The 27,903-nt window shown below is 42.6% G+C and overlaps 1 protein-coding gene across 2 annotated transcripts in view; it reads right to left on the bottom strand.

Annotated features, from left to right (window-relative positions):
• The window catches only part of Skap1 (src kinase associated phosphoprotein 1), a 306,639-nt gene that overhangs the window by 224,833 nt on the left and 53,903 nt on the right, over positions 1 to 27,903 (bottom strand). Inside the window, exons 3-4 of one of the 2 annotated variants that reach the window (XM_031354487.1) lie at positions 17,050 to 17,075; positions 1,900 to 2,001 (exon numbers count right to left, since the gene is read on the bottom strand). In XM_031354487.1, the coding sequence (XP_031210347.1) occupies positions 1,900 to 2,001; positions 17,050 to 17,075 (128 nt within the window). The remainder of the gene's footprint in view (positions 1 to 1,899; positions 2,002 to 17,049; positions 17,076 to 27,903) is intronic. The other variant, XM_031354488.1, reaches the window with a different exon arrangement.

The following is a 27,903-nucleotide window of genomic DNA, read 5'->3' as shown; positions in this document are numbered from 1 at the left end:
TTGGGCAAGTATTCTACACTGAGCCAAACCCCAGCTTCTAGGTTCTGGTTTTCCTAGTTTACATTAGCCTCTGAGTCTTGCCTCTGGGTTGCCTTCCAGCTGGTGCCTTTGCCAGACTCTTTCTCCTCCTCTTCCTCCTCTCCCCCGCCCTTCTCCTCTCTTCTTCCTCTTCCTCATTTTTTTTTTTTCTGAAACAGGGTCTTGCTATAGCCCAGGCTAGCCTAGAACTCTTGCTATAGCCCAGGCTAGCCTAGAACTCAAGATCCTCCCAAATAGCTCTCTGCCAGGCCCCCTCAGGCACAGAATCCCTTCTTCTAATTCAAAGCTCTACTGTGGCCTGAGAAACAGAAACACCCTACAAATTCCTAAGGAAAGAGAGGGTTCCCGGTGAGGGCCTCGGAGCCACTCCCAAGAATAAGAAAGCCAAGCATTAGTCCGGAATTCATCGGCATCTATTTCTGCTCGGAGGTCTTTCTGGCTTACTTATTGTGTTCTCAGCTGCATGTTGGAAAGCTAGAAATACCAAGCAGGTGACCTATGAATTAACGAGGATTCATTGTTCTGATTCTGTCAAGCATTAGATTAATCAAAACCAAATGAAAGGTTAGTTTCTTCACGTTTTGCACTGTTAATTTTCTACAATTATTAGCCAGCTACCAAGGTAATTATTAAGCTTTCAGCTTAGTGTTTCTAGTGCAGTGCCTGCAGCGGAGTGGGCCTTAGCAGCTTTGAGCATGTGGGTACCGCTCGCTTTACTACCACGTGAAGCTCAAGCAAGACCAAAATATTCCTATGCAACTCGATCCATTGCTCCGAGGTAATGAAAGAGAGAGACAAAGGCTCATCAAAACAGGTCGAAAGAAAGAGCAAGTGATGAACAGGTAAAGAGAGAGAAAGAGAGGGACTGTGCCTTCTTGAAATTTAGCAAAAACAGAATATGGATCCATAAAGAGAAACAAGGAATAATTTACCAACTTTATTCCCAGCCCCTAAGGATAATAAGTTTCCAATTTACTATTTGGTTCAGGAACATCGTCAGCCTTTCCTCCCACTGGAAAGGCATGAGAGAGTTTGATAAGAACACTGTGCACACAGAGATGCTTCAAACCTCCTGTTCCTGTGGCCCGGTGCCAGGCGAGCCCAGCAACCTCCCACCCCTGGGAAATCTAAGCCTGCACCAGAAGCTGGCAGCCACCAGGCCGCAATCTCTATACTAATAGATCTGAAATTCGAGGATAGTTTTGCATTACGTGTTGCCTACTGTGTGTGTGTGTGTGTGTGTGTGTGTGTGTGTGTATAATGTTTATCACAACGAAATTCTTTAAGTCCTCCAATTCACACAAATTTAAATAAAATTGATGCTGTGGGGAGATTTGCATTGACTTTGTTGGCCTTTCCCGTGAGCAGAACCAGTTCTAGTCAGAGGTGTGTGAGTACAGGTGAGATAATACAGTAAAATAAACAGGCTCAAAAGTCTCAGATGCCTCACGATAAATTAATAACCCAATTGTCTGTGAGCATGGACCCCAACTCTCACGCATCTCAGTGGAGCCAAAAGATCTGAAAAGATGGGAAGAACTGGGCCCTGGGGTCTTAAAGCAAAAGATCTGAAAGGATGGGAAGAACTGGGACCTGTTGTCTTAAAGTGTCCTTTTGTGAGTTACTGTTTTATATAAAGATCAATAGTCATGCCTTCCCCTATGGAATTAGTGTTTCTCTAAATATGTTAACTTCTGGGAGCATTGAATTACCCAAGAGGATGAGAACCACAACGAAGCAAGTAGGTGCTCTTTGCAAATCAGTGATTACCAACACAGAAAAGCCATTGCTGGGAACAAAAGGACATGAGGCAGAGAGGGCCACAGGAAAGGCAGTAACACCCAGAGAGGTGGCACTCACCCTCGTCCTGATAATCTGACCAAAAGGATGCTTCTGTTGCGAGGGGTGGGCCGTGAGTCCCACTCAGATCGTCATCAGAGCCGTCCTGGCCAAGGTCACCTCCTGAGGATTGAGGAAGAAAATCGAGTCATCCATGGGACATCTTGATATACACATTTACAGGTGTCTTCCGGTGCTTGCAAAGATGGCGGCATCCCTTACTTGATGTCCATGCCCACTTCCGCTAGCATGAGAGAGACCTTGCCTGTGTAAACTCTTCCACACCACCACCTCCCTCTAGCACTAAGCAACTGGTGGCTTCACGTGGGAAGACCTTTCGCCACAAAAGAATAATTTCTCTGTCACATTTAAAATGAAAACCTCGCTGTATAAATTTGTTTTCATATATTCTACATCTCCGTGAATTACAACCTTTACCCCGAAGGCCTCTCTTTTTCTTTCCATTTCTAAATGAAATGGAAGGAATGATACAAATACCTAATCTTCTCTACATAATATAATGTAGCAAGGTCAATACTCTCTCCTACCCTGAAAAAATCAGAGCCGTAAACAGAGAGAACCCAGACTGGATTCTATTCCTATTTAAATCACTACTTGTTTTGCAAGCTTAATAAAGTTCGCTCTTGTAATTCTGGTTTACAGCCTGAGAGCAACCTCTCTCAGGGACTCCAAAAGCCGGAGGAAGGTAATATTTGTTCTGCAAAATGACTTTGATAAAAGGTAATGTATATACAATTCTGAATTATGCAATTAAAACATCGCTAATTTCTTTTGGGTGTTTTCGGCCTACGTTGAATCGTATTTTGTAGAAGTGGCCAGTGCTATTATGATACTTTAAAAGGTTCAGGCAGAGGATGTCTGCTCACTCAGAAACCAGAAGAAAATTAAAGCATTGCAAATTGTTTTCCTTAAAAAAAAAAAAAAAAAAAAAAAATCCCCCAAACAGAGGTACAGGCCTGCTGGTGAAAAGACGCCGACAGCTGCTTGGTTCATTTCACAAACATGAAAACGGGATTTTTCAACTGAATTTAATATTCTCTCAGATACTAATTTCCAAAGGAAATCACCAGTGGTAATCTCAGTAAACACTGTAGTGCTTTTTGGCCCAGGATTCCAACCAGGGAGCACTGAAACCCAACAACCTGCAAGGAATCTGTATTGCTTGGCTTTAAAGGTTTATTTCCTACAATTAAACCATAAGGATAGGGAGGAGATAAAATGATTTTAAAAAAAAATGACTGTGGCCTTCGCTTTCCACAAACCAGACTTGCTCAGCGGTAGACAGATGCCCTCGACTGCCCAGAACATCTGCATGTATAGGACTTTAGAATAAACTGTAGAGTTTATTATAGGAAAAAAAATTTCTTCTACCTGACACAGCAGTGACTAGCTAAAGCCTGACAAAACATTTCCCAAGCTTTGAGCATACAAGCATCCCTGTGCGACTGCTATCCAATAAAAACCTCAGATACTGGACAGAGGGTTAAGGCACTCAAGTTTTACTCAGTGGCTTATCAACAAGGATATAAATGAGCTGCCTGATTAGAAACCTGTAAAAGGACCTTCAGCCATGAAAGGGGTTTTCATTTTGGGGGCAAAGCAAAAAAACCTTTTTAAAAAATCATATATGTTCTGAGCAAAATTTAACATTTAAAAGATAGACTGCACACCTCCGCTCAACCATCATCCTAGAGCTAGCTTTCTGCTCGCTTCATATACCTGACAGAACCACCAAGAGGAAGAGCCCATCCCTCTCCAGTCTAACATCTAAAAATTTATGATCATCAGGGGGAATTTTTGGTTTGGTTTTGTATTTGTAAAATTTGTTTCATAAATTTTTTTTTGTATTTTTGTTTTGTTTTTGTTTTTTTTTTTTGAGACATGGTTTTTCTGTGTGGTCCTGGCTGTCCTGGAACTTGCTTCTGTAGATCAGGTTGGCCTCAAACTCACAGAGATCCTCCTACCCTTGCTTCCCGAGTGCTGGGACTAAAGGCATGCACCACCATGCCCATCCTTAAAATAAGTTTTTGAAAGTGTTACGGAGCTATGACATAGCTTGAATACAGCCTTCCTCTAGCTTTCCTCCGTCCGTGTCAGCTTCTTCTGAGTGAAATCTATCCACCAACCCAACAAATTAATATTGGTACATTCAACCTTTATTTGTACTTCTTAGAATTTTTCATTACTGCCTTTATTTGTGTTCCAAGATCTGGTCCACAGCTGCCTTGTCTAAAACTCTCACCCTCAGCACCTGCTGGGAGTGGCCACTTGATTTAGTCACTTCAGAAGTACAGTCACCTCCGTGTGATCCCAGTGGTTCCACAGAATGAATCCCAGAATGGTTACACAGGTGGACTTTAAGCAACTCCATTATGTTAGGTGCCAGCCTATGCCCCTGTCTTCATATACAGCAAGGAAAGATTACAGCTCAATACTTCCTACAGACCTTACGTCAGCATGACAGACAGCTGCCCATGAGAAAAACATTGAGAAACATGCCTTACACTTAAGTGCGATTAGTTCCCGAGGACGATGTCATAAGCGTTTTTATTGTTATATCCAGTGGCCCACCTCCCTTGGGCTTGCACAGAATCGAGCCTATCCTGATGTGTAAAAATAGATGCTCCAGTGTAATTAAAATGACTACAACTAGTTGAGATGCATGGGTGAAAAGTTTTATAGAATTGACAATTACTGTGGTCATTTTGGATCAGCTTAAGTTAAAAGGCATAGTTTTTCCTTAAAGCATAACCATTCAGATTCTGTGGACTCGTCGGCCGCTCTCACAGTCCCCGTTCCAACTGGGATCCAGTGGGATCAGACATAAATGATCACAAGCTACAGTGACAGACATTTCCACTCAGCAGCTGAACAATTAGGGCTTTGAACTCCATCTGCTTAGAGTGGCTTTCTCACAGGCCAGCCCCTCTGCCACTGGAGACACTCTTCCTACTACAGCTCACTCCCAATCAATATATTTCTCTCCAGATATATATTCTAACACACTATATCTCCATTAATCACCTCCACCGCCTTCAGCCTTTTTCTTTCGTATTTCTAAACAAGATCTAGGGGAACTCTATCAGGGGTTCACCTGCCATTAGCTGGTAATTTGTTCCTCCATTCTGAGTGTCATAAGAATTGGGCACTCCATCCGCTCCTTAGTATATTCAATGACAGGTTCTCCGCTGTGTACCTGTGCTGAGGGCCCATCGTGGGGGGATTTCTCGATTGTTCTTTTCTGAGAGTCAGGCTCAGTTTCATTCATGCTTCACAGAGTGATAAGTGGGGCATTTCTGAGGTTGGAGCATAAAGATAGAACAGCTCTGTGTCAGGTGTAAGGTAATCATTTGCCAGGGTTTTCTGTGTTGTTTGTTTTTATTCTGTGTTTTCATTACCAGCTAATGAGTTTTCCCCCTTAATTCAGAAACAATGGCTTGGCCCCTAGAAGTTGGCTTTTGCCGCCTTGGATTCAACCAGCTGTTGCTGCTCCATAAACTTTATGGAGAAGTAAATTAAACTGCTAAAAACTTTCCTCTACTAATTCAATTCCAAATGGAATCGGGGAAAAATGAATCATGATGTGCCCCTTGTAACTCTTTTGACAACCCAGTCTAGTTCTGAACTTGCAGGTGCTATTTGGGGACACAGACAGAGAATGGCGACAGTTTTACTGAAGAAATGAAAAGAGACAGAAAAACAGGTTGAGCATTTAAAAAAATGCAATGAAATACAAGAACAAATAACACAAAACATAAAGACACATTTTCTGCTCAATATATAAAGGCTCATTAGTTTTCCTCATGTCAGTGTAAGTCTCTGCTGTTTATCTCTTTTTCAATTAATTGTGAGTGTGCTGTCGTAAAGTCTGTTTGTCACCTGTAAGCAACTATGTGTCACATGGTTAAAAAACAACCTGGGCTTTGCTATGACCCCTTTTTTTTTTTTGCATGTCTTTGGATAATATACAGAAATAGAAACTAGTGTGAAACTGTAATTTTGAGTGGTTTTTTTTGTTGTTGTTATTGCTAAAAGAGAACGAGGACTTCCTGCTCCATTTGATATTTAAGAACCCACGAGGCATGTGGCTCCCTCTTTAAACTAATAAATCCTCACTAAAATGCTATAAATAAAGTTTCCTGATCCAAATCCAGTTAGTTTTCATGCTTGGTGGCATTAATATGGCCAGCTCTTCACAGACCGATATAACACTAATGCAGTTCCCAAAGCTGGACTCTGGTGGTGTCACCAAAATGACGGCACCTCCCTCCTTATTGCAACCATTCACCCAAGCCTCTGGATCTAAAGAAACATGCTGGATACAGATGTGACCAGGTACATGAACTGTTATCCACATGTGAATATATTACCGAGCACACCTGTGACACCAAAGCTGGGGGAGGGGAATCTGTCAATACTTGCAGTACAAATTACATACCATTTTGCACAAGCTCGTGTATTAGAAAATGTATAGTGTTTCCCACAGAACATCTGTGAGGCTTCACTGACTCCTAAATACCCATTTGGACTTGCGTGGTTGGCTCTTGAGATTAATCCACGGACAGTGAAGGTCTCAGATTCTTCTCTGTTCTATGCAGTCTGACTTCTTGCCCATCTTTCCCCTCCTCCTCTATCTATTCATAATTCAATGTATAAATATTCTCCACCACTCTCACCTCCAAGGCCCTGTCGGTGAGTGTAACAGTAGCAAATGCCATTAAATCTGCAGAATGAATGCGAGCCATCTAGGTGAAGAAAGCGCCCATTCATTATTCTTTTTGAAAGTTGTTCCAACTAGGTTTTCGATACACAAGTCGTCTGAGCTTAAGTTCTGAGTGCAAGTTCTCTATCTTCTGAATGCTGCAATCTAATTACATGGCCACGCTAAGAAGAACGTTGTTAGAATGGAATGGTATAAATAATAAGAAATAGACACAAATTGACACTCGTAGAACAATCACTAGGAAACACTTGTGACTCTAGCAATCCAAAGGATAGCACAGATTAATAATACTCTCAAATGAACCAAATCAGCCAGCAGAAAACTGGAGGAAAATACCCCCCTCACGGAAGCCAGCCGCTTAGACTGTCTTCCGAAGTAGCCCCTCCCCCACTTTTAAAGAAAATGGTCCTTTGTGGTGCAGTTTCTCATTTTAGCCAGTAGGGTGAGCTGCAGTGCGTAGCATCAACTCAGCTCTTTTAAAAAGGGAAAGAAAGAACTGAAGACAGACATAACAGAGAGACAGAATGACAGATAGAAACAGAGTGACGCAGACAGAAGAGCACATATAGAGCCAGAGCCAGCCAGCCAGCTAAACACACGCAGTATGAACTCTTCTGCCCCTGCCCCGTCACTTCTGGAAAATGCTGAGATTTTTAACCCTGCTTAGATTTTGGATAAGGGCACATCTTCTGGATGCTAACAAACTGGATGGCTGGCAGCAACAGACACAACGAGATAATTGTCTATGTGACAACACACACTTCATAAAGCCAACTACAGGTTGTCATTGGCTGTTCCAGCTTTACACTAACACATTCCACTGACCACTGTTGTTTTCACTGGTACCAAAATGGAACCTGCTGAGTTAGAATATTTTCACTACTAATGAGATATTGACAGAATTTTATTTTTTAAAAAAGCATGGGAACCTGTATTTGGTGGTACACAGATAAATATGCTATAAGACAAATGGGTTGATCGTTCAGCCACTAGGCAACCGTAACCCAGAATTACTGCTCTGTGGTTGCACTCTATTCTCTGTCCTTCACTCTTACTGTAAGCTATTCAGCTTCATTTCAGTATGTGTAGATTTGCAGGAGACAGTTCGCTACAATGCTAAGTGGAACAACTTGCTGTATCCTGAACTTCACACAGGCTCTGGTCTACGTTCTTCATGTATAACCCTGGGACATGTTATTATCCCAAAGATGATACAGATGAAGAAAACGTAATATAGAAATAAAACAACTTGACAAATTACCCCAAGTTTGGAAGTGACTGGAAGTGGCAAAGCCAGGCTTTGACCCCACCCTGTCTGAGTCTAAAGCTCCGCCCTCATCCACTGACTACAAGGCTGTATGCTTTCTAAATCATGATCATCATTCAAAGGCACAGAATACTGAATGACGGCCAACAGCATGAGCTCAAGATAGTAATCAAAATATAAATTATTGTTATCCGTGTTAACAGAAGCAGTTCCACTCCACCTGTGACCAGAAAGGAAGTAACCTCATTCACAGTTCAAATTTATTGTTCTTCATTGTTGGAGTGGCTTTTAAAATACCATTTTTTGCAAGGATTTCATGCTCACAAACTGTAATGCAACTACTTCAGGCCTAGTCACATCAATATGCTGAATTTTTGAAGCATTTTTCTGTACAATCACGTTGAATTGTTGGCATTTTCACTCTGCAACACAGAAAACAGGCTCAAGAGGCCCATACCTAAGTGTAGCTTGGAATCTGCCATTTCTCTTCCTGGAATCACCATGCTTTAAGTACCCTAGTAGGAAAATTCGTTAAAAACATAGAAGCCCACATTTTGTTACTGTCGGTTTTTTTTTTGTTTTGTTTTGTTTGTTTGTTTGTTTGTTTGTTTTGTAATCCTGGTTCATTCTAGGATCTATTATGCTCCAGGACTTAAGACATTTCTTGAAACTATCAGGCTAGTTCGATTCCAATGTCTTTTGCTAAAGAAGAATGAGATGAGCTGGAGAGATGGCGCTTGCCATTCCTGCAGGAAACCTGAGTTTGGTTCCCAGCATCCTCATGGTGGCTTACAACTTCCTATAACTCCAGTTCCAGTAGATATAACAGCCCCTCTGGCTTCTGTGGGATCAGGTGGGCTCCTGAATATGTATATAAACTGATGCAGGCTCATATACATGTATATAAATAATAAATAAATCACTTTAAAAAGAGAATGAGATACTATTTTTTTCAGGCCACTGCTGGATCTAAGCCCAAGGGATAAAGATGAAACAATGTATACAGCAAAGACTGGAGTGTGGGTAAGAGTCAGGAGCCTGAAAATGTGAAGCAGCTTTTGACATACCTTAGAGAGGTGAGTTATCTTTGTGACTGATGCAGACCTCAACAAGCCAGCTCTCTCACAGACAGAATTGTCAACTCGGTGTTCAGTCCCCTGAACCAGAAGTTTCATATGGAACATCTCTCTACCTTTTTTTACTGAGGCATCATCAGCACAAGCAAAGTGTATGCATCTTAAGGGTAAGAGGCATTGGTTGGTTATCCCACAGTCAGATGCTTTCTAGTAAACGAGAGGATAGTCCATTGTCTGATCCCTTAAGAGTTAATCCAAATGGGCTGTCAATCACCTAGACAGGAAAGTACCCCACAGGAGCCCATCTATTCGAGAGACTTTAAAAAAATAATATAAGGCCTCAACCCTCCACAAAGAACCTCAGGCAACTAAAGAATGCTGAGACCAGGAGAGATGGTCCTCTCCAGGGAAGAGCACACAGGGTTATCAGCACCTATGGTCAGCCCTGAAACATACACATGAGTAACACTGTACAGACTGAAATGGCTATATTTAGGAATATATATATGGATATACACATATGCATGTAACAATTGATAAATACACACATGCACACTAGATAGATAGATAGATAGATAGATAGATAGATAGATAGACAGATAGATAAATAGAAAGATGATAGAAAGATGGGAAGGCAGGTAGATAGATAGATGTAGAATTTAAAACTTCTAAGTTTAGGAAGATATTTATGGATGGGTGGATGTGTGGATGGATGGATGGATGGATGATGGATGGGTGGATGAATGGATGGATGGATGGATGGACTGAGACACAATCCCATCATGTAGCCTAGTCTGGCTTAGGACATTTGATCTCCTGCCTCAGTCTCCCAAGCACTGGGACTGCAGGTGTGTAACACTACATCCTGCCAGAAAACATCTTTTTAGGGATGAATTACGATCAGTAACCTTTCCAGGCTGGCAAGTGTGTATTACATTCAGATCAGCTGACAAAGGCAGAGAGGGTTCACAAGATTGGTTTTTCCCCTCTTGACCTCAGTAGAGTCAGCAGTAACTGCAAGTTTGATTTTATGCATCATATAAATCTCCTTGCCCATAACACAAATGTCCTTTTCCTCTGCTAGTGACGCCTCAGCTACCCTGGTTGTGAGCCTCGTGATGGGCATACTGGGAAGCAAAGCTGGGCCCTCTGTAAAAGCAGCAAGGGTTCTTAACCGATGAGCATCTTTCTGCTGAGTACCAAGCTAGGTTTGGTTGGTTTTGGGGGACTTTTTTTGCCTCCATATTTTCTACTCCAGAATACACATTTTAGAAGGAACATAAAAATCTTGGAAAGTATCGACTTCAAATAGGAAAAAACAAAAAAGATGGGGGCTGGAGAGATGGCTCAGCAGTTATGAGCACTCGGTACTCTCCCAGAGGACCTAGGTTCAATTCTCAGCACCCACATGGTGGCTTGTTACAGTCTGTAACTCTAGTCACATATGGGGATCCAACATCCTCGCCTGACCTCTCTGGGCACCAGGCACGCACGTTGTTTCTCTGTCCGAATGTAGACAAATATCTTCATTTAAAAGAAAAATCCGATTCTCTTGGACGGTGTGAGTCAATCACCAAGCAATGAGTATGCTAATCTCAAAGTGAACGATTCCACTTGGAAACCTGAACAGAAGATGCAAAAGAAGGAAAAGATCTGAAAAGGTGTCAAAGTCGGCCACTAACTTCAAAGCCAGCTTGTTTGTGTATCCGCTTCCTACAGATTAATGTGCTAAAAATGCAGCTAGTATGGAAAGGTGGGGGAACGTCTGAAAGAAGTCAAGACATAAAACCTCCTGTCAAGTTGACGCTAAAAGGTTGGGCCCAAGCCAAAGGCAGGGGCATTAGCCCTGAGCATATTTCGCTCATTAATCCCCTGAAAGACATAGGAAACATGCTAGAAGAGTCCCCTTTGAAAGAGTAGCCTCGGTTAGGACAGTCTACGTCTGTAACCAGTGCCCGTGTTTATAAAACACTAGCATTCCAGAGAGAGTGGTAGAAAGACACTCACCAATAAATTACAAATACTGTAAATGCAGACTTTTTCCTACATTTGCAAACACATCATAAATTTGGACTGTGTTTCTTTGTATAAATCCTTCTTAAGACTGTGCTTAAAGCCCCTTGGCATGAAGGCAAAGAGCATTTTCATAAATAGAACTTAGTAAAGTCACTGCGCACTCCATTAATTCAAAAACACTTCTCTAAGACTTCAAAGGTAATCCTACCCCCCAACCCCTCCGTGTAAAGATGGTGTTTCCTCGATGCTTTCCGGTTCTGCTTCTTGTAGTTGTCAGAGCTACACGATTCAAGTATGTGGTGGTCGTGGATAAGAAGTGAGGTTATATTCATGGCCTCGTTCAACATGCTTCAGACGTTGTATGAGCAATAAGTCCGTCAGTTGAACGCTCACTAAGGCTTACCGGCAAGAATTGTGTTCTCTTGCCCTATGACTGTAAACCTCACAGATGCATACGTGTGCTTACAGGTCCCAGGGTAGGGCTCAGCTAGAGTGGATCAGTTTTATGGAGAGATAAGAAATATTCATTATTAAAGCTCCACACATGCATCTTTCATGCTCCGCTTTATTTTGATATTTATAAAATAGTCCTTGCTGTCTCTTTAAAGCCCAGCTCGCTACCACATGGCAGGCACTGCTCTCGGGTTATCATGGTATTAGAACTCATGACAGTGAAGTCCATAATAGCAAGACTGTATGGAAGAGCAAATGGACGCTTCGAGAGGTTAAAGGGCTTGCCAAGTCTCACAGGGCTTTTATGAAGACCTGGGATTCCAATTCAAATCTGCTTCAAACCTGTGTTCTTCCCACTTAAAACATGAACTCGAAATAAAACACAGAGAGCAGTTCATTGCTTGTGTGTTTTTGCATCTAGCTGCATGAACTTATGCAATAATCTACTGGGCCTCATGATAGAAATAAAATAACCTTTACTTTTTAATAAACCTCAACACGATTCCTGTTGGCAGTTCTGGGGACCAATCCCAGAGCCTGAGCCACACTAGGCAAGCACTGTGTACCTCCTCAGGCTGAGGATTATAAATGTGTGCGAAGCCAGACAAAGCACGGGCTGGAAAGACAGCTCAGTGCTAGAGATGCTTGCTCTGATGATTTGAGTTTGACTTGTGGATGCTCACATGCAAACACACACACACACACACACACACACACACACAGCGACCTATATAAAAGTGGAACTCACTCCATAGAGTTGTTCTCTGACCTCCACATACTCTATGGCACACGTGTGTCCACATTCATACACACGATAATGAATAAATAAATCCTTTTAAAAAATAGATTACTTTTTGAAAACATTATTTTATTGGTTGTGTATAGGTGTTTTTGCCTGCATGTATACTTGTGTACCATGTGCATATATGTATGGTCCAGTGCAAGTGGAGGCCAGGAGAGGGTGTAGTTTCCCCTGGACTGGGGTTACAGATGGTTTTGAGCCATTATGCGGGTTCTTGGAACCAAATTCCAAGCCTTTGGGCTAAGAGCAAATAGTGTGCTCTTAACTGCTAAGCCATTTCTCTAGCCCCTAAAAGCATTTTCAAAATAATATTAAAATAGTTCATGTTCAAATTCCTAATTCTCTCACAGATATTACTTTTTTATTTTTTTATTTTTATTTTTTTATTTTTTTTGAGACAGGGTTTCTCTGTGTAGCCCTGTCTGTCCTGGAACTCACTCTGTAGACCAGGCTGGCCTTGAACTCAGAAATCTGCCTGCCTCTGCCTCCCGAGTGCTAGGATTAAAGGCATGCGCCACCACTGCCTGGCCAGATATCACTTTCATTTTTAGTTTGTCTGACTTGGATGAAGGTAAAACTCACACATGACTGACAAGCCACTGAAATCTTTTTACATCCATAGTCAGTGTGGCTTCATTTTTGTTAACATTGGTTTGGTTTCAGTCTTTTCAATGTGGCTTTATAATAGTATTTTCTTTTTGCACTTTGATTTACTTGTTTTTGTCAGTGATATTTTTAGAAATCAATAACTTTGACATAAAGACTTGGCATTTCAAAATACCATTTTTTAAAAATTTTACTAAGTAGATTTAGGTTCGTGTAAAAATGTACTAGAGGGGCAGGAGAGAAGGATGGCTCAGGGGTTAATGGTGCTCACTGCTTCTTTCAGAGGACCTGAGTTCAACTCCAGCAACCAAGTTGGACAACTCAGAGCTATAATGCCAGCCCCAGGATGCCTGACACCCTCTGGCCTTGGTGGATACTCACATGCACATATAAATCAAAAAGCAAAATGAATCTTTAAATATAAAATAACTGGATAATTTTATCAGGAATCTCAGCATTGACATGGCTTATCCCCAAATATTCAAGTTAGTAAGACATTTCACGAAACACTTCTATAAATGACCAAAATGTAAATGAGTAATGACTGGATAAAGTTATAACTTTTGTAGACAGGCATGGTGGCATATGCCTATAATACCAGGCTTTGGGAGGTGGAGGCAGGAGGATCATGAACTCAAGGTTATATTCAACTGCATAGTGAGTTCAAGGCCACCCTAGACTCTGAACAAAAACAGAAACAAAGAAAACAAATAAATAGCAAATACATAAAATATGCCTGTAATGAATATTTATAATAGTCTCGCTGGCTTGCAGAAAGTTTTTATTTGAGTATTATGACATTTGTTTTACACTGTGGGTCCCTGATAGGAAATTCAGCTAATGTTCAAAAAATATTTTTATGACAATAAATTCTGAATTATACACATTATATCTTCTACATGAAATTTTGATTTATTGCATCAAAACTATCAATAATTAATTCATCTTATGAAAAGAGAGCAAAACAGAATGAAGGAAATCGGGTTGTGCCGTGATTTAAGATGACCTTGTCATCGAACTTGAAGGTCAAAGCAGATTGTTGTTTAGAAAGCCAGTCAATATCATCTTTTAGATTCTGATGGCTACAATGTGAACAGTTCCACAGCAAACTCCTCACAACTTTCCTTTGTAACTAAAAGAAAATTTAAATTAAAAAAAAAAAGGCTTTTGTGTTGTTGCTGCTGGTTTTTTGTACGTTCATTTATTTAGGCTGGGCGTGCAGTTCCATGACGTGTGTGCAAGGCCCTGGACTCAATCTGCAGCATCACACACACACAATAGTAACAAAGATGGTGAAAGGAAGGACAAGAAGTGGGAGGAGGAAGAGGAGGAGAGACAGGAGGAGAAACAGGAGAAGAGACAGGAGGGATAGGAGGAGGGACAAGAGGAGGGAGAAGAAGAAAGACAGGAGGGGGGACAGGAAGAAGAGGAAGAGGAGGAGGGAAAGGAAGAGGGAGAAGAGGAAGAGGGAGACAGGAGGAAGGACAGGAGGAAGAACAGTGTTCAAAGTAAACTAGACTTGTATTATTGTGATTATCTGAAGTACTAAAACTTTTCATGTTCCTCAGTTATATTTAACCTCATCAAGAGACTTTTTCTAAATTGGTGAGATGGCTCAGACAGATTAGATAGAAGAATGAATGGATTAAATGAATAGATATTTTTTAAAGTACAGAAACGGAAACTGTTCCATTTATGTTTCCTCTACATTAAATTCTTAGGATTGTATCTTCTTTTTAGGTGATCTTGTGTAAAAAAAAAAAAAAAGAAAGAAAACAAAAACAAAACAAACTAAAAAGAAGAAAAACCAACTTACTCCAAGACCTAAACAGGCCACCTTGCAGGGAAGCTCCTTAAATCAACTCAAAATAGCCTCAGGAAGTCCCTGAAACTGACTAGATCCACTAGGCCCCTCCCTCCCAGAGGAAACAAGCCAAGCTGCAAACAAGACTCTCAAACAAACCAGGGTGTGAAGGAGATTCAACCCAGCCAAGCTGCCTGGAAGGGCTTTAGACAGACTGAAACACCTAGGAAGGACTCTCCAACCTGCTGAGCTGGCTGCAGGCTGCGCATGGGCTCCAGGCTCCCAGCTTTGTGAGCTGTCACCCAGGCTGGGGTGGGCTTTGGTGATGCAGCTGTCTTTGAGTCATTTCTGCTCCTTTACGCTAACTCTTCACCCACATTCCTGTAAGTGACCCAAATAAAACTCATGGTTCACCAAGTTAGACTTTGGTGGCATTGCTACTTTGGTCTGTCATGGACTCCCTATCTGGAGTGAGTAGAATGTGTCTCCTGAAGTGTTTGTCACCCACCCTCTGAATGTGTCTCACATTCTACCAAACTGACTGTTGCATTACAAGGACGCATCACTCTCTGCCGCTCCGTCTAAGGTCTCAATGTGGTCATGCCAGCCAGGTGATACACATGAGACTGCCTTTAACTAACACAAATTATAAAACAACAACAACAAAAAAACAACAACTTTTAAAACATATAACTTTTATATTAAAACATGATTCTTATTTTTATTAAATCTAGCTTTTGCTGGGTATGGTGTCATAAATCTTTAGCCCCAGCACTTGGGAAGCAGAAGCTGGGGAAAGTTCTGTAAGTTTGAGGCCAGCCTGTCCTATAGAATGAATTTTAGGACAGACACAGACACATGAAGGGACCCTGTCTCAAAAAAACCAAATTTTAAATATTTTTTTTTAAATTAAACAAACTTTAAAATTGAAAAATAAAGTTGGCTTCTAAAGAAAGTCTTATGTGGACTGAAAAATATGTTATAACAAAATATGAAGTTGGGAAGTAAAATTTTTAGTAAAATTAATACCATCTGGGCTAAAGAGATGGCTCAGTGGATAAAGTGCTAACTGTAAGCAGGAGGACCCGAGTTCAGATCTCCAGACCCACATAACAGCTAGAGTGGAGTAGATGAGCTTCAGATTCGACCGGAGACCCTGGCTCAGTAAATAAAAGAGACCAGCTAAGGAAGATACCCAAGGTAGGTCTCTGGCACTGAGAGACAGACAGACCGACAGACACACAGCGTTTACAAACCTAGTACCATCACTGAACACTAAATTTCTGAAAGCATTAAGACTCAGTTTGGGGCTGGTGAGATGGCTCAGCAGGTAAGAGCACCGACTGCTCTTCCGAAGGTCCTGAGTTCAAATCCCAGCAACCACATGGTGGCTCACAACCACCCGTAATGAGATCTGACACCCACTTCTGGCGCATCTGAAGACAGCTACAGTGTATTTATTTATAATAAAAATAAATCTTTTGATGGGGCACACAGAGCTAGTAAGACAATAAGTAGTCCTGCAACTGGTCTGGGGTTTAAAGGTCGTGGAGCCAAACAACTCATAATGCGTTCCATAAGCGTGATGCAAAACTCTGCCACTCTCTAAGGAAGTGAAAACCTTCTTGCCTCCTAATTTGGGAGAAGGAACCCCCAGGATGCTGCCGCGGCTGCCATCTTCAACCATCACAGCGAGAAGAGCAAATAGAGCTGCGCAGGCCCGCTCCAAGTATTGGAAGTTTGAAACATTCCAACTTTGAACCTTTTACAAATGTGTCCTAATCTCATCCTTTATTTTTAATTTTGCACACAGCTGTCTGGCGTGCTTCTCAGAACTGCGCCAGATGCTGGGTTCATCATGAAAAGGCAGGAAAACAATGGTCGGGAAGCAATTAGAAGCCGCGAGGCTGCAGCGAGGCTCATATTAAAATGTGATAGCGCTGTTCTAGTGGGAATTCCAACATGGCTCCAGTTCTGACATTTCTCTGCTGCCAGACAGTCTGTGTGGAAGGACACGGTGACGGAGGATAGAACGCACGAGGATTTATTTCTGGGGCAAATGAAGGATTAGCCGAGTTGGAACCCACCCAAGGATTTTATTATGGACTTGGCCACTGTTCTATTTGAATGTTGCGGGGTCCTGTTGGCATCTAGCACAACTCAAGGACTAAAGGCATGTTATTGCTCTGCTTCCGTACAATAATCCTGCAGCCAGGCAAGGCATGGCGCCTCTTGTTGTTGAAATAGCAGGACAGGGGGCCCCAGTGGGGTGAAGGTTAATTAAACACTCCACTGACTCTGCTCAGAAATGGCTAGTCATGCTCAGTGGAGAGACTTACAAGATGCAGTGAAATCGTGGACACATTCTCAATATAAAACTACTTATGGTTAAGGAGTACTCACCTTGGGGCTGAAAATCCCAACAGTACCTAAAATACAAGAGGGAAGAGCGGAGATCAGTCAAACTTGAACGTCTCAATTTTGGTTAATATACCGTGTCTGTAAAACGCATCCAAAAAAGCTTGCTAGACAGTCCATTGACAACCAGAGCTTGGCTTTGTTGTAAGAAAAGCAAGTTGTCCTTGATGTTTTCAAGATTCTTAATGGCTTAAAAGCTGCATTAGTGTGCTGCAGTGACTGAGCAAAATGTCCCTTAAAAATGTGGGGATGGTGGCTCAGTGGTTAAAAGCACTGGCTGCTCTTCCAGAGGACCAAGGTTCAATTTCCAGCTCACACATGTCCATAACTCCAGTTTCAGGGCTTCTGACGCCTTCACATAGATGCGCATGCAGGCAAAACATCAATGAATGTAAAATAAAAAATAAACCAAACCAAAACAAAAAACTGGTGATGACCTAGGGAGGAAAGCTCGTGTGCCTCACAGGCTGAGCAAGATGGTTCTTACTGAGACACCTGTCCTGTGGCACAGTACCATTAGCTCCACTGGCCTGGGCAGCAAGCCCCAGCGGTACTCCTGTGGTGATAACCACCCACACCCGCAGGACCAAGAACACATCCTCAGCTGCGCTCACTCCTAAAGTATACAGGTGAGGCCCAGATGGTAGAATCAGAGTTGTCTCACATTGGTAGTGGAGAGGCCGAGACATGGAGCAGGCCCGTGCAATCCACAGTACTTTCTCCTACCCTCTCACTGTGAAATGATTGGCCAGACCGGTAACCCTTGAGGTCTTAAGTAGTGAACAGCCAAGATGGAAGGGACCACTTGTAAATCACTTCTGTGGCACCTGACATACATTTTTCCTCCAACAGAAACAATGTCACTTATGATGGTTACCCACAAAAGCCTATTTAGTGCCTTCACAGGAAACTTACATTATTCTGTATTGATTTCCCTCTAGGGGATAGCCGCCCTTCCTCTGAGCTTGGCCCTTCCCATCAGTCTGTGTGCTGTTGTGAAGTGAAGCACACCCTTCCCCCATCCCTTCTCCCTCTCCATCTCCAAGTGCTCCCCTCACGTCCTCCCCTTCCCTGGCCTACTCCACCAGGCTCACGCTAACTACACCTTAATTCCTGGTACAGACATAGAGACTTCCACACCACACAAAGTAGGACGGATGTTTTTCTGCTCTCATCTCGGCCTCTTGGGAATCTGCATTGGAGCCTTTCTAGGAGGAATAGTGAACATTTTTAATCAAATTCTTAATCAAATCAACGGGGTCCGTAACCACAGAGGGCTCAGGGGAAGGACCTACTTGGGTGGCAATGATGTCTGCCAGTGTCGGCATGGCTAAAATTAGGTTTGGCTACATTAGGAAGATCGGCCTCACATCTAGACAATTTCTTCACCACTCCTGAAAAAAAAAAAGGAAGCAGTGAGAGACCAGAGGGGAAGAGGGCGCTTTGAGGGATGTTTTTTAGAGAAGGCAAAATCCAAGCTTTGTGTTTGCTTTTCTCAGACCCAGTCTGATCTGATCATCAGGTGAGAGGGAATATAAAATAACAGGCTAGAGAGGGGACAAAGGAAGGCCAGGGTGGTAGGAAAGGAGAACGGAGAGGTGGGGAGCCAGAGGTGGGAGGCAGGAAGCTTCCGACATCTGGGAAGAAAGGGTGCCCTCTAGGGTAAGACACATTACCACTAGGACTGGCAGACATTTAATTCTGCCAGCGTAAGGTGGGTGGGCCTCCACCTAGCACAGTGCAGCTGACAGCTGCACAAAAGTCCTTCCTGTGAAACAGTTGGCTTACTTACTTTTCACAGCACTGTGACTGAACATATAGCAAGAAGCCATTGAAGGAAGGGAACATTGCTTTTGGCTGATAATTTGAGGGAATACAGGCCATCTGGTGAAGGACAACACTGAACCAAGCAGCATGCGGGAGCACAAAGGTAGCTGGAGACACCAGGGCTGCAGAGAGCTCGGCATAAATGGCCAGAGCTGCCATCTTCCAAGGATTGGCCCATCGTGGCTTACTTCTACCAGCAGACCTCTTAAAGGGTCTGTGGCCTCCCCACAGACCCTGTCAGTGTTAGGACACATGAGCCCGTGAAGGACATTCTGTACACACATCAAAGCCACAACCAACCGAGCAAATCATCAGGCAGGTGAGCGCCTTTCCAACTTCTCTGGAAGCATTGCTCTAGTGCCCGACTCTTCCTGTTACTCATCTTCTAATTAAACATAAAAAGAAATGAGGGGGCCCGGAGACGGCTCTGCAGTTAACAGCACTGGCCGCTCTTCTAGAGGACCTCAGTGTGATTTGCAGCACCCATATGGAGGCTCACAAGCATTTATAGCTTCAACTCCAAGTTGAAATGGGTATCATTCTAGCTTCTGTCAGCATCAGGCATGCTCTTCATACACAGACAGACAGACATGCAGACAAAACACCCATATACATAAAAAAAAAAAACAAAAAATAATGACAACAAAAAAATGTTGTAAACACACACAGACATATGTGCAGGCAAAACACCCACACACATAACATAAAATAAAAAAAAAGAATGGTGTAAACACACACACACACACACACACACACACACACCTCTTTTCAAAATGTTACTGACAACAATAACAGGACCTTTCTAAAGAATATTACTCTTATTTATTGGCCCATAGGAGTTGCGAAAAACAGAGTAACTTTTAAAAGGCTGACTCTGAGCCGGGCGGTGGTCAGCTGGGTGGTGATCACTCACGCCTTACTTAATCCCAGCACTTGGGAGGCAGAGGCAGGTGGATTTCTGAGTTCGAGGCCAGCCTGGTCTACAGAGTGAGTTCCAGGACAGCCAGGGCTACACAGAGAAACCGTGTCTTGAGGAAAAAAAAAAGAAGGCTGCCTCTGAGCAAACTGTTAGATAATTACAACATGTTGTTAGCGATCTCAGCCTTATTTTGGTGCCTCCTTCTCACACTATCCCCACACCACCATCTGTTTTCAGTTCCCTCCTCTAGCATGTCCAGGTTTCCTGGTTTCTCTTGTTAGTCAAGAAGACAGACGGTGTGATAAGTTCACATAGACTTGGGAGTACGTGTCTGCCAACAGTAACTACTGTAAGAAAGTCCTTGGCAGAGAAACAGCCCATTTAACAGGAACAAATGTAGAAGCTGTCTTATATAGTTGACATTAAATAACAGAATCAACCTTATCTTTGATCATACTATAATTAAACATCTTTGTCAAACTTCCAGTGATAAAGATGTGTGAGTTTGCAAGGTATTGTTACATATAGTTACATAGATCTATAACACTGGTTCCAGGGGGACCAAGAAGGAGGATCCTAAGTTTGAGGCCAGCTCAGCTACATAGGAAGAACCTGTCTTAACAACAACAAGGGATAAAGAGAGTCTCAGCAGGTAAGAGCCCCGGTTGCTCTTTCAGAGGACTCTAGTTGAATTCCCAGCACCCACATAGCAGCTCACAACTGTCTATAATTTCCACCCCATGGGATCCAATGCCTTCTTCTAACCTCTGCAGCCAGGAGACATGACTATGATGCACAGACTTGCAGGCAACAAAATACTCATGGCTACACGCTAATAAAACAATAATTTAAAATCCTAAACAAGAGTAACTACAAAAACAAAAAAGACAAATAGGTTACAAGGATCTAATTAATGTGCAGTAGGGGCTCAGGTTAACAAAACTATATTATAGAACTAGAAGTGGCCGAGAGAGTAGGTCTGACACATTCTCACGATAAAAACAGCCGTGGGTGAGAGGCGGTGGGTGTGCTAATTGACTTGTGTGCTAACCACATCACTGTGCAGACGTGCATATCAAATCATCAGCTTGTACATTTTAAATGTATGTAATATTATTAATTTTTTTAAAAAATCTAATGAAACTCATGTGTTGAACTTGGTGGAAATGATCATTGCTTTTTTTTTTTTTTTTTTTTTTTTTTTTTTTTTGCTATCCTATCTTTTCTTCCTCTCTTCTCCTCCAAATATCATTAATGCAGTAAGTCTAAAGGAGGTTTGCTTTAAAAAACCAGGAGCAAACACAGCAAAACCTCACTTAATTCCCACAGAGGACATTTTGTTTTGTTTTATTTTGTTTTTGTTTTTGAATCTGGTCTCACGTGGCTCAGGCTAGCCTCAAACTCCCCACGTAGCCGAAGATGACCCTGAACTACTGATCCCTTGTCTCCATTTCCTGGGTGACAGGATTACCCATGTGTGCTACTCTACTAAGTGCTATGCTGCACAAACTCAGGGCCTTCGTTCATGCTCGGCAGACACTCTACCAACTGAACTATACCCCCAGGCCCAGAGAGGACTTCTAAAAGGAAACTATAAAATATCAGCAATGTCAACCCCTAAGAAAGGGCCCCAGCCTATTGTCTGCTGGACACATTTAAGGTCTTCATCCTGTCTTGTTACACATATCCTGTGCTTGGTGTTCGACACAGCCTGGAGAATTCTGTGCTCTTCGGGAAGCATTTAGTTAAACCCGGCCGACGTCTTCCAATTCTTACACTCCGCTCTGGAAACAATTCTCTTTAAGCCAGAGAGTACAAGCAATCTGGAGCTAAATGTTTTAAACCAAGATATAAAGAAGGGGACAAGAAGGAAAGCACATAAATGCACGCGCACACACCGAGTTTACGTCTAGCCCAAAACCCTCTGAGAATTCCCTATCAGGCCTGTGCAGAGAGATAACAAACACTTCTTTAATCTTCTCTCTGAACCTTCAGCTTCTATAGGAAAGCGAAGCCATCACTCTTCTGCAATATCCACACTCAGCCTCACCAGGTCCATGCAAATGAAATTTGGAACTGAGAGAGAGAGAGAAAGAGAGAGAGAGAGAGAGAGATGCTGTAATACATTTATGGTGATTATTTTCACATTCAGTACAAACAAACCTGTCCTCACATTTAGCTGGTCTGCAGAGCAGTCTTTTCATTTTGCATGCAAAAATTAAATTACATGCATGGCTGGGGAATGGAGAGGTGGCTTGGCCGTGAAGAGCATATGCTGCTCTTCCAAAAGACCCAGGTTCAATTCCCAGCACCCACACGGTGGCTCACAACCATCCGTAACTTCAGTCCCAGGGGAGCCAACACCCTTTGGCCTGCTGGTATCAGATATGCAAATGGTACAGACCCATAGGCAAGCAGATCACTCATATGCATAGAAAGAAAACAAGTTTAAAATACATACATGGTATTTTTAATACAGCAAAGTTTGCTGTTCAGGACTTTTAAGTTAAAGATATTAGCAAATAAACTTCAGTTTGAGGACAGGTACAGCAAATAAATAGAGCTCGTGGTGTTGACTGAAACCAGAGCCCCGGGAGTTACCACACTGGCAGCAATGGTAATAAGAAAACAATGCTAAGATCTGTTCACTGTGTAGCTGGGACCTTTCTCCACCTTTTCAATGTTGTTCTTCTATTATTAAGTCCATTTTATAAATGAAATAAGATTGAGACAGACAGTTTCCAAGCCTAACAACTCTCCCTCTCTCTGTCTCTCTCTGTCTCTCCCTCTCTCTGTCTCTCTCTGTCTCTCCCTCTCTCTGTTTCTCTCTCTCTATCTCTCCCTCTCTCTGTCTCTCTCTGTCTCTCCCTCTCTCTGTTTCTCACTCTCTGTCTCTCCCTCTCTCTGTCTCTCTCTGTCTCTCCCTCTCTCTATCTCTGTCTCTCTCTGTCTCTCTCTCTGTGTATGTGTGTGTGTGAGTGTGTATGTGTGTGTGTGTGTGTGTGTGTGTACAGCTCACATGCTGACCTGCAGTTCACTATATACCCCAGGCTAACCTTGAACTTATGGAATTATATGGGATTACAGGTGTGTACCAGCATACCCAGCACAGCAATTGGCTTCTAAACAAACATTTTAATAAGAAACTGTAAGTATGCTCTTCTAAATCGCTACCTTAATTCACAGGATGCATTGCTAGACTTCTGCTGAAAATGGAGCAATTGACTGTAAAGCACTAGTTTAGGTGGAGGAGTTTGGGTGGAGGAGAAGCGGTCAGATTCTTGACCACAAAGCCAAGCAATAAACGTGGTTATGGTGAAAAACTACCAAGAGCTTTCATCTCCTGAGCAGGTAATTAGCCAGATCCTGTTGCAGGAGGGAGACAAACAACTCTAAGTATCCTAATGTTGTTGAAACTACCTCAGAAGGAAAAATAATTCCATTTTCTAATTATAATAAAATAACTTTCAAACTCAGTACTACTTAATGCATGCTGAGCATTATGCTAGGCATACATTTCACATATTTTATTTAAACTTCATAGTAACCTTGATAAGTCAGTACATTATTAACTTCTTGTTTTAAAACTATCTCTCCCTCCCGTTTCCCTCCTCAATGGTATGTGCCCTCAGGCATGGGGAGGTCAGAAGAAGTCTTGGGATCCAGCTCTTACCTTCTCCCTTTGACTGAAAACAGGTCCCATTTTTTCCTTACTCTGCTGCAGACTCCAGACTAGGTGGCCCTCAAGCTTCCAGGCAATTCCTGCCTCTGCGCCCCATCTCACTATAGGAGTTCTGGGATTATAGCATCTAGCTCTTGACTTTGGGCTCCAGGCAGCCACACCCAGGCCTGCCAGTTTGTAGAGCAAGCACTGTTGCCCACTGAGCTTCCTCCCCAGCATCCATTATCTCCATGTTACAGATGAAAACAAGCCTCAGGATTCAGGAAGCCAATCATTTGACTAAGATGTCTAAGCCTTTAAGGGACAGGAGCAAGATTTGTATCCAGCTCTAACTAACTGTTCTAGAGTCCGAGCTCTGCAATTTCCACCTGCTGGGGTTTTTGCTTTTTGTTTTTTGTTTTTTTGTTTTGTTTTTTTTTTGTTTTGTTTTGTTTTAGAAGTTACAATGAAAAAAATGAATCCAGAGTTTAGGGGAAAGTTATAGCTGCTCTGTTAGGGAGTAGGAGGTGTGGAGGGGGGTTGGAGGGATGTATTAATGTTATAGGGTGGTTAGATCACCAGTATTTAGAGTTCACAATTGGTTTTCAGGGGACTCATAAACTAACACTGATGACTAGTATAGGTTCTCTGTACCCTTGGAGCAAACTCCATAGACCGCAGCTGTATCAGAGACTCCCTCACCTCCCTGCAGTTGTCAGAATGCTAAGAAGACAAAGGACTGGATCGGCATGTAAAACCATCGCCTTGCAAGCCTGGAAGCCCCTGGGTGTAGACATGCATATCTGTAATCTGGCGTGCCTCCAGTGAGACAGGAGGAGGTGGAGACAGGAGAATTTCGGGAAGTCCTCAAGCAGGCGAGGCTTGGATATGCAGCCCAGTTTGCGAAACAATGAGAGGCCCTGTCTCAAAAACAAGGCAGAAGACAAGAATCAACTCCAGAAAGTTGTCTGCTGACCTTCACACATCCACAGTGGCATGCACCTGCCTGAACACAGCACACGCACAGACACACACAGACACACACACAGACACACATACACACACGCACACGTGCATGCACATATACACCACAAAAAAAAATCTAATAAATTTTTTAAGTGATGAAAAGCATTGTGTTAGACACAAACAGGACTATACTGGCATTATAAAACTAGCAATCCAGAAAGGTCAACATATGGGACGCCACACATTTAAAACATCTAGATGATTGGTTTTTTTGCAACCGAAGCATTAAAAATGTTATTTTACCTGTGACTTGATGTAAGGCATATAGTGCCTTCCCTGCCTTGATAAATCATCTGCTTGCTCAAATCTTTCTTAATGACTTCCTGATGTTCATATTTGAGTTTCATTTTTGTAAGGAAGCGCCAGGCTTTTCCGAATGCATGGGCTATTTGAGAAACTCATTGTCTAGAGTTGCCCCTGTGTCCCACTTGAGCATCTCTTTTGCATGATGCCCATATCTATACAGACCACAAAGACTAATACTAACTGAAGTATTGTTCTGGTATTAGGAATGGACTCTTAGGTTCCAAGTTGACACCTAGTTGACTGTGCTTCAGTGTCAAGTTGATAAGACTAACAAAGCCCCTTGCAATTGATCTCGAATAATGAGCCGTATGGTAAAGACTAATTTCACGCCCAAGAAAACAGCTTTGCTGAACAGGACTTAAGTCCGGACATCCAAGATGTTTCCTTAACCTCTTCCTCACTTAGAAAGGTGCCCTTTGAGCCTTGAGTTCTCTTTCTACTGCCAGGATCCCAGAACCATTGCAGGAAGGATGAGCAAGTGGCAGAGGGTGATGTGGCCATTGACATCCAAGAGCAGGAATAGGAAAATGGCACCATTGGGTAGAATTACCTGGGGTCTGGATGCCAGCCTTAGACAGATAGCCAAAGGAAGGCCTGTGGTGGAGATGTGAGTCTGGCCTTCATTCCTTCAGCGCCAGTGAAGGTACAATGGCTTGTGCCTACCTGTGAGGAACTTGGAATATGATCTAAAGGATCTAGAGTATTGAACTTGGAACATTGAAGAGCAAATCACATGCTAACAATAGACATCACACATCTAATTCAATCAAAAGACAGACCTGTCATAAGAAGGTCCTGTGTTCTTTTGGGAAGAGTAATATTTATTTGGTTCTGAGTCTATAAGTTTTTAAAATTCACCCCTATAGGCTTAGATTGTTTTTTTTTTTTTAGAAAAAAAAACAAACTATTTTTAATAAGAGTTTTTAAATGCTCTGACTCCCTCTCATCTAGCCCACCATTTAGAGGTAGGAGAGAAAAGATGGTAAACAGCACAAGGAGATATGGACCTGTTTAGACGTAGTTTTGGGGAGCAATTCCAAGCTCCATTGTCAGGACACCAGCAGCCCCATTCATTAGTGTCAAGACATCAAACACAAGTCATCAGTGGTGACATGATCCAGCAGAAACCTCCAGGCCTCCGCTGGGGTCCGAGTCAGCAGGAACAACTAGCACCAGCCAGGATGCCAAGAGAATTTCTTTGGCATGGGGCCAAGGACTTGAGACCAATGAAGCGCTGCAAAGTTAGCCAAACAAGCACCCCCATCACCGTCTGTTGAATCCGTTTGTCCTCTCTCCAAACATCACGTGTCCTCCCACGGGTCTTGCCTAGCAAGACACCACGTGAATCTGCATCACATGACAAATCCAGAAATTTCCACTTCTGATGACCACCCCCACACACAACAACACAGCGGTCTCCCTATTCACAGAAGACCATGGTCACAATAAACTCCTACTTAACAAACAACAAGTGATATTATCTGATACTGACAATACAGCTCCCCATAACCCTCCCACATTTTAAGCCCATTCCTAGATAATAAAACAGAAGTTAAATAACACTAGTTAAATAAACACTAGAGTTTCTCACTAGTCACCTGTAAACTTTCCCTACATGCAGTCACTGGTGGGTCAATCAAAAACTATTTGGGGGGGTTGGCAAGATGGCTTAGTGGTAAAGGCATTTGCTAGACATGACAGCTTGAGTTCTGTCTGGGGTTAATTCCTTACAAGGAAATCTCACTCATTTTTCCCTCACAATCCCCATCCTCCATGCACATAAGAGACAACATGTGCCGGGTGACGGTGGCACACGCCTTTAATCCCAGCACTTGGGAGGCAGAGGCAGGCGGATTTCTGAGTTCAAGGCCAGCCTGGTCTACAGAGTGAGTTCCAGGACAGCCAGGGCTATACAGAGAAACCCTATCTCAAAAAACCAAAAGAGAGAGAGAGAGAGAGAGAGAGAGAGAGACAGACAGACAGACAGACAGACAGACAGACAGACAGACAACAGGCATGTGAGAGAAATATAACTCATTGAAGTAATAAAAGAAAAATCGCTAATGCTAACTGGATACAATGTGGCAAAATTAAGACACAGTATCAGGTCAGAATTTAGGTTTTTTCCTTCTCCATAAAGAGAAAACAGAATCAGGAAAGCTGCATTCGCTGTTTGCTTGTCTTTCAGGGTGAGATGTTGTTTGTTACGGTCAAATCTGGCAGGGATGTGCAATGTGCTCTGCAAGCAGAGGAGCTTGGGGCAGGTCTGAAGCTAGTTGGGTAAGAGTAAAAAAGGCAGGAACTGATTAGAGACAGGTCCGAGAAGCCTTCTGGTTCCAAGCCTGGGAACTGGAGACAACAAGGGGTGGGTACACGTATCAAGCTCCAGCTGGTTGTCACATTTTAAACTTCATCTCTGTGGTTTTTTGTCATCATCACTGGTTGATGATTTTATTTCTGGTACCCGATTAATTCATGCCAACCACCTGGACACCTTGCTGTGAACAATAGACAACTGTAGGACCTTGTGACTGCAGCCCCCAAATCACTGGATTTTGCAAGTGTGAGGACCTTTAAGATCATTTACCTTCACTTTCCCACTTCACAGATGGGAAAAGTGAGGTACGCGGGAGCTATCCAGCCACACCTCAGGAATGGACTTACACACTTCCCTGCCTAAGGAGCTCTCCTGCGGTATAGAATTTTTTGGGTTTTTTTTTGTTTTGTTTTGTTTTTAATCTCATGGAGGCCAAAGGAGGTGGGGTCTCTAGAGTTGGAGCTAGAGATGGTTGTGAGCCACCTGATGTGGATTCTGGGAACCCAGCTCTGGACTGGAAGAGCAGTGTATACTCTTAACTACTAAACCATTTACAGCCATCCCCTCAGGAATGTACAGCTCCATACTACTTAGCCACCTTACCTCATCTTGTGTAGAAGAGGGACCTGGTTTAAAAATGGGCTGTTTGTTTGAAAATGAAATGGTTTCTATAAGAAAAATGGCTTCAAATCTTTTGGAGCAAACACTCTTACTAGCATATCTGTAGCATTCTCCTTGTGATGAACACGGCCATATTATTTGCCTGCTGGCAACCATTTCACA

The sequence above is a fragment of the Mastomys coucha genome, unplaced genomic scaffold, assembly GCF_008632895.1.
Source record: "Mastomys coucha isolate ucsf_1 unplaced genomic scaffold, UCSF_Mcou_1 pScaffold5, whole genome shotgun sequence".
Classification (NCBI taxonomy): Eukaryota; Metazoa; Chordata; class Mammalia; order Rodentia; family Muridae; genus Mastomys; species Mastomys coucha.
Note: the sequence above shows the minus strand (reverse complement) of the source record. Positions and strands in the feature narration are given on the sequence as shown.